Below are 10,583 nucleotides of genomic sequence, written 5' to 3'. Positions count from 1 at the left end.
TTCCCACTGCATTGTTCTCAGCGTTGGCTCTTGGTGAGAGATGAATTGGAAACTCCTGAAAGAAAACATGCCAGTTTTCTCCTGTTGTGTTGCTTTGACGGGAGCAAACGGTAACAGAGCGGGCGAGAGGAAGAGGGCTCCTGCTGACCCTCTGAGGTTTGAGTAGTTCATCCTGAGGTGGGTTACTTCAGTTCACGCAATAAACTCTGAAGTCGGTGTCTCTTGCTGCAAAGGTTCGTTTATTTGGAAAAGCTCTGACTCAACAGAACACAGCAGACATGCGGCGTTCGGTGACTGATGCTGCTGCAGACATAAAAATGAAAGAAACCTGTTGATCAGAAACTAAAAATACATCCCTGCTTGATGCATAAGCCTGAGCAGCCAGTTATTTTCCAGAATCCTCTCCTAAAATGATGAAATTAAGAAAAATGATTTAAAACATGCATTTCAAAACTGAAACCTGGCATTGAATTGGACACTTGTTTGTTAAATACTCTAAAATGTATTATTAAACAAACATAAAAATATTTATATATAAATTTTACACATTCAACCCTAACTGCTTTTTTTTTTTTTTTAATATATACATTGTATTTTTTATTTCTAATTTAAAGCAGGAAGTTTGCATTTCAGTTTTTTTCCTGAACCTTTATTGTCATTTTTTTTAATCAATGCTATCCCAATTTTATGCTGAGTTTACTCTCATCATTAATTCAGCGCAATATCAATTATTGAGACACAAAAGGGTTTGCACTGGTTAAAACAAACAGGCTTTTAAAGAAATATAGATATATATATATTCACATATATGTGTATTGTATTGATATACATAATATGTAAAGATGTCTACAAGTTGGAAACTAGATGAATTTATAATATCGTCACAATTGAAACTTATTAATATTATTTCTATTATTTTTATTAATTATAATGATGATCTCTATCTGATGTTTCATGTAGAGGAGAGCATTCATAATGGGGGCCTGGGGTTGCTGTGTAACCTTAAAATTCCTCTTTGCCCTAATGTGTCCTGTCAGCATTTGATTATGATCATTACTCACACACACACACACACACACACACAGCAGGCAACCCCCACCACACATGCATACACACACACACTGATGTTCTGTGACTCCTCGGGGTGTTGCACAGGAGGCGCTGCTTTCATTATCTCTCCGTGTGCCGTAATAGGAGTCTGAGCATCCAGGCGGGCGCTGCCACTTCATGTGAACCCCCCTCAGCTGCTGCTGCTCCTGAACGCCACACGGAGACCAGGAAAAGTTAGGGAGGTCGAAACAACTCAGTTTTTCAGGTAAAGACGACAACAAATATTCATTCTTTTGACTTTTAGGATTTTTTTAAACTTATTTACTACAACATTTTATATCACATTTATTACAATTGCATGTCGTAGTAATTTTTCATTTCACCTGTGATTTACAGGAATTACTTGCTGTATTGAACTGTCATTTGTTGACAAATATCAGATGTTTAAAAGTTATGTTTGAGTACAAAGTTAGTTCAGTGTATATAAAAGTTCAGTAGAACCAGTGAAAGACAAAAATAATTTAAGATTAATTGCTTGAATTAAAACTAAAAGCTCCAATCAGCGGCGGGTCTCAACAAATCAGAATTTTACCAAACATTTTATTTATTGTAGTGATTCAACATTATAAAAACAATCTAAATGATACAGATTCTTTCAATATAAAAACTGAATTCATTTTCTTAGTAATTCAGAAGACTAATAAAAACGTATTTGCAATACAAAAATCTTATCCCTAGATAGAAAGATTTTAAACTACTTTGAATAATTAACTGAGCTGAGTAGTAAGTCAAATGTTTTCTTTTATGTTTACTGATGATTTTAACTATGTCACTTGACAAAATTACCAGTATATCTTACATGTATTGATGATTTTCACAGTGGAAATTGACAAATGAAATGTCTGTTACTATTTTTTTTTCTTCCATTTCTTGACTATTTGATGTGGTGATGATATTTTTATGATGTAAAGCACCATGAATTGCCTTGTTGCCGAGATGTGCTAAACAAATAAAGTTGACTTAAAACAAAGCCCTTGTTTGGTTTCCTGATCATTTTCTTTCTCACCACTGTAGCGTCCAGATTTCCCAGTGTGCCGTCCAGCTTTCAGTGGGACTGTTATGCCCTGGGCCCGACCTCCAGTTGACCTTCATGCTGGAGCAGCGGAGGCCATGGACCAGTACAACATAGACGACCACCACTACGAGGGCTCCCTGTTCCCCACCTCCACCCTCATCCCTGTTACAGTCATCTGCATCCTCGTCTTCATCATCGGCGTGACCGGCAACACCATGACCATCCTCATCATCCAGCACTTCAAGGACATGAAGACCACCACCAACCTGTACCTGTCCAGCATGGCGGTGTCTGACCTCGTCATCTTCCTCTGCCTGCCCTTTGACCTCTACCGGCTGTGGAAGTACGTGCCGTGGGTTTTCGGGGAGGCGGTGTGCCGCTTCTACCACTACATCTTTGAGGGCTGCACCTCGGCCACCATCCTCCACATCACCGCGCTGAGCATCGAGCGCTACCTGGCCATCAGCTTCCCGCTCCGGAGCAAAGTCATGGTGACCCGGCGCCGGGTCCAGTACATCATCCTCGCCCTGTGGGGCTTCGCCCTGGTCTCCGCGGCCCCAACGCTCTTCCTGGTGGGGGTGGAGTACGATAACGACACGCGCCCCGACTACGACACGGGTCAGTGCAAGCACACCAGCTACGCCATCAGCTCCGGACAGCTGCACATCATGCTGTGGGTGTCCACCACCTACTTCTTCTGCCCGATGCTCTGCCTCGTCTTCCTCTACGGCTCCATCGGCTGCAAGCTGTGGAAGAGCAAAAGCGACATGCAGGGGCCCTGCACTCTGGCCCGGGAGAGGTCCCACAGACAAACAGTCAAGATCCTGGGTGAGTGAGGCGAAGGCAGGGGAGGCTTTAGTGAAACTTAACACTGGAGCAGAGTTTAATCAACCATGTGGAGCTCAATTTTTAAAAGTGACTCAGTGGAAACGTCACAGAAAGCTTAACTGCTTTACTTGAAGGGACACATGCAATCAGTGAAATGGGAGAGAAAAAGGAGAAATTCACAGGGTTCCACCACAGTCGCTAACAAATGAACTGTTAGCTTAGATGAGGAGAAAGAAGGAGAGAAAAGCAGAGAAAATGTTTCATTTTGTTCATCCATTCCTCTATGCATCCATCCATCCATCCATCCATCCATCCATCACTGATTCATGCTTGTGTTCCTTACTTGAGTTCTGTTTTTTTTTTACACCTTCCATATATGAAGTCACTTCACCCATTGTTATGTTTGCAAACTTCAGCAGAGGTTTAGTCAATAGTTGTTCATTAACTACTGGTTAACTACCTTCTAAAAACTAAAATTAATATTATCTGAGTCATTTTTCTCAGTCATAGTTCAAAAACGTGCTGATCCAGAGCTGATTTTTTTTACAATTATCAGATAAATAAATTAAGACAATAACTTTATAGATACTACAGAACTAACAGTAGATTTTTCAAAGCTCCACAGCTCCTCTCTAATTAACCAAATGGTAATCCTCGAAGAGACTACATAAAAGATTTGTTTCCACACCGTTTCACCACAAGAAAACACCCTGTAAGTCATCCTTATTTCCTGCTTTTCATCCCCTCAAACTAAAACAAACAGATTTTGGTAATGACAGCGCTCTAATCTTGCCTTTTGTAGGGGAAAGGCTTTTAAAGCTGAAATCCCACCTGTTTGCACAGTCAGTTTGCCTTTCAGCGTGGCTGAAGCAGTAAAAATGCCAGCCTGACAGTCTGGAATCCAGGACTTCTGGTTTCCTGCACCATCAGGAGCATTATCCAGCGGCTCCACGGGGCCACATGCACCACCACGTCGTGCCCTTTGGCTCTTGACTTGATGAAGAGAGAGAGCTGGTGCCATGTGCTCCGTTGTTGATATGATCTGGTTAATTAGTTGGTTTAGTCTCAGGCTAATCATGTCCTGCCGCTGCTCATGCTGATTATCTTAATTTGAAGCTCTGGAACATTGCGCAGGATGTGAAAGAGCGTGACCGTACCAGAACGTTATTTCCAAATGTTTCATCAGGATGCATCCATTATAATATTGCTGCAGTCCTGGTAGCTTTTATTTTTAATTCGTCTGTCGTAACTCTGGCATCCACTCACTCTGTGCCAACTGTTATTTTTTAAGTAATTTGGTCAGACACACCTCCCTTTAATTACAGGACTGACATTTACTGTCCTGACAGAAATTAGTGCCTCCATTAGAAACTGATGAGGGTTTTATCTGCAGGGGCTTCTTGATCAATACTGGTGACTCAGTGATTAGCTCCCACATCACTCACTGTGTTCTTTGCTGGATTTATGGTGATTATTCTCCACGCTAGACATTAATCCTCTAGCTGACTCCTTTACTTCCATTTTTCATGAAAAATAAATAGTGTTATTGCTGAAGCTGGCTGCATGCTGCTGCGTCGCTCGCAAAAGTATACATACGCCTTGAGTTTTTTTTTTTTTTTTTTTACATGTTCTCTATTTTTATCTGGTCTTGTGTGATGAATCAACACAATCTGTGTAGAGAAGGAGCTTTTTTCGCTTTTCTTTTCTTAATTAGTGATCTTAATCCTTCTGGGTGTATGTCTATATTTACTAAATAAATAGTGGCACGACCCTGCCACCACAATTTTTTACTAATGCTTCGGTAGCCCTCCGGTTTCAGCTCCTCCAGTCTTGCAGCGGCAGCAATTAACAAACTACTCCAAAATTCAGCGCTCCTAAGAACTGTTATAAATGGCGTAATGAGGAGCATTGTTGCGACGATGTGCTGAAGACAGAGTGTCTGAAAGAGTAGGAGCTTCTTAAAGAGACAGAGGCCAATTTCAAGGCGCCAAAATATGAGGTCAAATTTATTTTATGACTAAAAAACTGCATTTTTATAACTGAAGGCAACATAGCTACATGTGCTGACAATCCTGTCAGACGACTGACTGTTGAGCGTTGTTGTTTGATAGCTTGTTTCACGGATTTGAAACAAGCTATCAGTCAAATCCTTCTGTCACCTCCAAGAGGAAGGTGGTGGAGACCCAACTGCACTTAATGGCTTTTTAAATTAGATAAAACCATCTGTCTTATTTCCAAACAATTTATGTTGTTCTGGTTTTTGCTTTGGTTCCTTTACGGTCACGTACTGTAACTTTTTGCAGTGGAACAAACACTTGCCGACTGATTTTAGCTCTTGACTTCTCTTTGGCTGTAACTTTAAGTGTCTTTTTTTTTTTTTTTCATTTAGCTTCTTGTTCTGATCTATTCCGTCTTCTGCCTTTCAGTGGTGGTGGTGCTAGCCTTCATCATCTGCTGGCTGCCTTACCACATCGGCAGAAACCTCTTCGCCCAGGTGGACGACTACGAGACGGCCATGCTGAGTCAGAACTTCAACATGGCCTCCATGGTGCTCTGCTACCTCAGCGCCTCCATCAACCCGGTCGTCTACAACCTCATGTCCCGGAAGTACCGGGCCGCGGCCAAGCGCCTCTTCCTGCTGCACCAGCGGCCCCGGCAGGCCAGCCGCAGCCAGAGGCAGCTCTGTATGATCGATCACATCTCCACGCTGAATGAAAGCCTCACCGGGGTCTGAGATTCTCTACGGTTTAGGGTTCAAGATCAAAAGAGGATACTCAGTGAGGATGCGCAGAAAATGGATGAGAGGGGAAACAGGGCTCTACCATGCAAAAAAAAAAAATAATAATAATAATAATGATCTGTTACTTCTTAATGGCCTTCTGATTATTATAATCGCCTATAATGTCACAGTATAGTTCTTGAGATACCTTTATACAGTCAGTGTTCAGTATTATTTACATCTGGTATATCTGTAAATTCAGCTCACTTATCTCCGTTGTTTATGGATTACATTAGAGTTTTAAAACTGGTTATTAGGAGGAATGCATGACTGTTTATGTGTCATTTATGCATCTTGGTGTATCACTAGGTTTTCTGTAATGTACAGTGAGTTAATTATGTTGGTGAATTGTTCTGCCTTTTCGTATTTTGTCGTGCTACAACCACACACTTCAATGTATTTTCAGGTTTGTAGGTTCATTTTGCACCTTCACACTCAGGTTTCCACTCATTCTTCTTTGCAAGACAGTTCAAGCTCAGTACAATTCATCAGACTGCATCTGTGAACATCAATATTGATGTGTTTCTTAGTGAGATTTAGGTCAGTACTTTAACTAGGCCATTGTAACAAGTGAATATGCCTTAATGTAAATCTCTGCATTCCAGCTCTAATTGCATATTTTTGGATTGTTTGTTTTACTGGAAATCTCAAATCATTTACAGTAATAAGAGGTTGAGTTCCATCCCCACATCATGATGCTGCCACTGCCATGTTAGCTCATGACTATGGCGTATTCAAGGTCATGTGCAGTGCTAGTTTTCAACCACGCAAAGTATTTTAAATGTAGGTCAAACTTTAAATGGAATTCTGTTTCTTGCAAATATCTCCTTCTTGTTTTCAGTTTCAATCCCAATTAGACTGGATGGAGAAAAGCATTCCCACAGCATGATGCCGTCACCACCGTGTGCCACTGTGAGAAAACATCCTGACATCCTAAAATCCTGTCAGTGCAGGATTAGACGCAACATGCAAAAGGGATTTTCATTTCCATTTCTCTTTCACATAGGCCAGACAGGTTTCGTGTTGACAGAATCTGCTACTCTAAATAGTCTTTTCTTTTTTGTTTGGATGATGGGTTGAGCTGTTAACAATGACTTTATCTTTGTTCCTTAGTCTTCATGATGCTGTTTTTAATTTTTAATTTTATTTTCAAATGTTCTGAAAAATTGACACCTTCACAAATGGCCTCTAGTGGCAACTGTTTGCATTTTATTTAGGAGCGTAAGAGTAAAGAAGAGTGAAGAAAGTTAAATACAAAAGCACACCACACTTTTCAGATTTTTATAGGTGTAAAATGTTTAAAATCATGTAAAAAAAATGTCCTCATCTTTACAGTTATGTATCACTTTTGCTGGACCACCACAGGGGTCTGCAACCTGCGGCTCTTTGGACTCTCAACTATGACTGTTGTGAAACCAAAAAAGAAATCTTTTTGATTATGAATCCAATGAAAACTGGTCATTTTAGGAGTAAGTTCTTATGCAAAATCTACTTTTAACATCTACAACAGGCTTTCAAAAGTAACTTAACTTCAAACTATGCTGCCTATTTTTCTCAATTTTAAATATTCATTGAAAAGGCTCATCTCATTCTACATTTTATCTTCTTCTGTGCAGTATTCATTTTGTATAAACATCTCAAAATATAAATACACTTTGGTTTACTTTTGCTAGCTTTCGCAGTGACATTTTATGTAGTGCATATTTAGAAACATTTTTGAGCTTTACTTTGTAGCAGCAGGGGTATAAAACCCCAACAAAATACACAGGAGCTTGGGGTGTAACATGACAAAACGGGGAAAGGTGAAGGCAGGTGAATGCTTTTACAAAGCCCCGTAGGACGAAACATTTTTAATCATACTGTTTACTGTTACTGTTTGAGATTCATATAAGAAAACGACAAAATAAAGCTGCCAGCGGGTTTTTACCAGTTGTGAGTTTGTGTATGTGTGTGAAAACATTGAATATAAACTTGATAAAAGCATTTTAAAATCAAAACGGGGAACCTTTGGTGTGTGAATGTGAGCTTGTGTGTGAGAGACGCTGGTGCCACCTGAGCCCAGAGGTCTGAGGCCTGCGTACGTGCCGGCTGTCGCATGTAATCTGTCACAGCTATTATATTAAATGTTCTCTGGGTTGCATGTATGCCTCCAGCCAACGTCCCTGCATCACCATATTCAAAGTAACAGCTGCCCTCAGTGCTTTTCAAAGAGAACCGCAGAGGCTTAGAACGATTTTCTTTTTCCACAACTTGAGTCATCCCATCACTTTGGACAATTTATTTATTGAATTAGAAGTTGTGGTCTTTTGTGTCTCATCTGTTCCCGAGAGAAGTGTAATGTTTGAATTACGTGTTCCATCCTGAAAAAGAAAAAAAATAATAATAATTCTCACATAGAACAACCTTGAACTTTCTTTGTCGACGTCCCGGCTGTCATGCGTCTCGTTTGTTTTTTCTTTTTTCTTTTTTGTTTTTTGTGAGGAGCTGTCAGGATTTTGCCGATGAATCATCAGGCCTTGGTTTGCACAAATACAAAGAGACGCAGTCGCTCTGGGCTGACTCATCCACTCTTTTTTTGTTGTTTTTTTTAAACGGAGTAATTCAGCTCTTTGCCAGAGAAGCTAAAGGAGCTTGTTAAAGCTCATATCTCACAGCAGACTAACCTGACATCACCCAGGGGAAAGATCAACAAGCAGCACAACCCTTCTCTGGGTTCTTTGCCCTTTTTTTCTCTTTTTTTTTGTCAGATAATGAAGAGCTGCGCTACAAGTGGTTTGTCGATATACCTGCCCTGGAGCCTTCCAAAATCATTTAAATTCATGCAGCTTTCATTTCAAATTCATGACAAAAAAAAAAAAAAGTCCAAATTTACCCACTGCAGGCGATGCTGTTCAATTTTACACAGAGAGTTTTGAAACACTGTTAGACAAAAATAAATCAAATTCAAAAATACTTTACTGATTCCAAAGGGAAGTGAAATGTTGTTGTAACTCATATTTTTCAGGGTTCCTTAAGGAATTGTTGAAGTTGCTGTGGGCCAGACAGGACCAGCTGTAGCAGTCTGTGTTACAGCACAGAGACGTTCTGAATTAAAACCTGTTGCAGAGCGCTCTTGACCACAGACTGGGGTAATGTTGCATTTTTCAGCAACACAATGACCCAAAGCGTTTTGCATTTTTTTAATCCAATGTGCCATTAAAATTATATTTACTCAGATCTTTTTATTTATTATAAAATATGTATAAGCACAACTACATCTTTGTTACTAAGTGTTAATAAGTCAATTTTTAAGGTCTAAAATCATTTTTAAACTTCATGGAAACAACTGGGATGCTCTGCTCTATAGAAACAGGGTTTAAGGCAATGATTAATGAGCAAAGGACTGAAAGGGGGTGAGGGGGAATCCCTCATTTCCGCTCTTGAACATGGTGCAGAATCTGTGATGCAGTGAGCCTGTTTCACTTTCAAAACTCTGGTGAGCATTGTTAGAGTTTTGTTGTAAATAATAAACAATAATAAATGAACCCCAAGGCTGATTTTACTAACATAAACAAACTTAAAGAAATTTTAGATTTTAAATAAAATGCATAAAATACTAGTAAAATTACTTTCACAGCTGGTACTCCACATAAAACCTGAATAATTCATTTTGAAATATGATGGATCAACTGGGCTCCATAGTTATTTTCCTTTCTTTTATTACAGTGTCGTTATATTTCTTACCACCAGAGGGCGGCAAAGTGTGTGCCAGTTACATAAATGCGCCGAAGTAATCAGGGATTTTAAAACTTAAAACGACAGTCAGATGTAAAGTAAAACAACGAGCATGTATTAGATCATAATACACAAATTTCTTTACAAATAAACATATTTTAATCTATAAAAGAAATATATTTAATCTATGCCTTTAAGACATCTTTATCAGTTTCTCCTTCCAGTTTACTTCCGCAAATTATGATGAGCACATACTGTTTTCCTGTTTTGCTCCCTCAGCCATGAGCGTGACTGGGTGAAGTGAAATCCAGAACATTCTTTAAACCGCACTCAGCACTACAGAACCTGGACTTCACTGTCACTGTTTTTTACTTTCATTCGGCTCCATGCTGCTGTCTCCTTTTCTCATCCCTTCTCTCTATTTCAAAAGCTTTTCCCACCACAGAATGACTGTGAGGTCATTCATCTCAAACCTGAGCAGCTCACTGTGAACTCTGCAAGAAGGGGATGAGTAAGAAAAAAAACTGAAATAATCAACTTTAAAAAAGAAAACACTCTCTGTATCCTCTTTTTTCCTGACTTTTTTCATTATTTTTTGTAACTATAAATAAGAATGAAGCTCATAGTTTTACCATTTTATTAGCAGAGCTGAAATATTTATCAGTCTGTTGTCCAAAGTGGCTTTATATTTATTTTATAGTGGCTTTTGAACCAATGGGAGGATAACATTTTCAATTACCTTTGTTTGAAATGTTTCTGCTGTCTGAAGAGCCAAAATGCTTCACTGTTTTATAAAAGTACTTTGCCTTAGGCTGGACAGGGAAGCTAATGGGCAATCTGTCTATCTTACATTAATAGAAAAGCTCAATAAAATCTAATAGTAGAGGGAAAAATTGCTCCCCGGCTTTCCAAAGGAGCTGCAAATGTTCACAATGTCCAATGGGAAAATCTAAATAAACTCCAAGCATACAGCCTGGGGTGCAAAGCAGATAAAATTACATTCATGTGCAAGAGTGACCCACCCAAAGTCCCCACATGAAACTTCATTAAAAATCTATACCAAGACTTATAAACTGATGTTTATCCAATATATCGATGCTCTCCGTTACCAAAGCACTGCGAAATGTTTCAGCCTCT

At 39.4% G+C, this 10,583-nt stretch overlaps 1 protein-coding gene across 1 annotated transcript; it reads left to right on the top strand.

Moving 5' to 3' along the window:
• Window positions 1-663: 663 nt before the first annotated feature.
• Window positions 664-8,109, top strand: mlnr (motilin receptor). Its single transcript, XM_015029223.1, has 3 exons — window positions 664-1,315; window positions 2,125-2,953; window positions 5,380-8,109. The coding sequence occupies exons 2-3, from the start codon at window positions 2,170-2,172 to the stop codon at window positions 5,685-5,687; spliced, it is 1,092 nt and encodes a 363-aa protein (XP_014884709.1). The 5' UTR covers window positions 664-1,315; window positions 2,125-2,169; the 3' UTR covers window positions 5,688-8,109.
• The last annotated feature ends 2,474 nt before the right edge of the window (window positions 8,110-10,583 follow it).

This window comes from Poecilia latipinna, unplaced genomic scaffold, assembly GCF_001443285.1.
Source record: "Poecilia latipinna isolate Pla-1442-1.1 unplaced genomic scaffold, P_latipinna-1.0 Scaffold10, whole genome shotgun sequence".
NCBI lineage: Eukaryota > Metazoa > Chordata > Actinopteri > Cyprinodontiformes > Poeciliidae > Poecilia > Poecilia latipinna.
The sequence above is the reverse complement of the archived record's forward strand: the minus strand, read 5'-3'. Positions and strand labels throughout refer to the sequence as shown.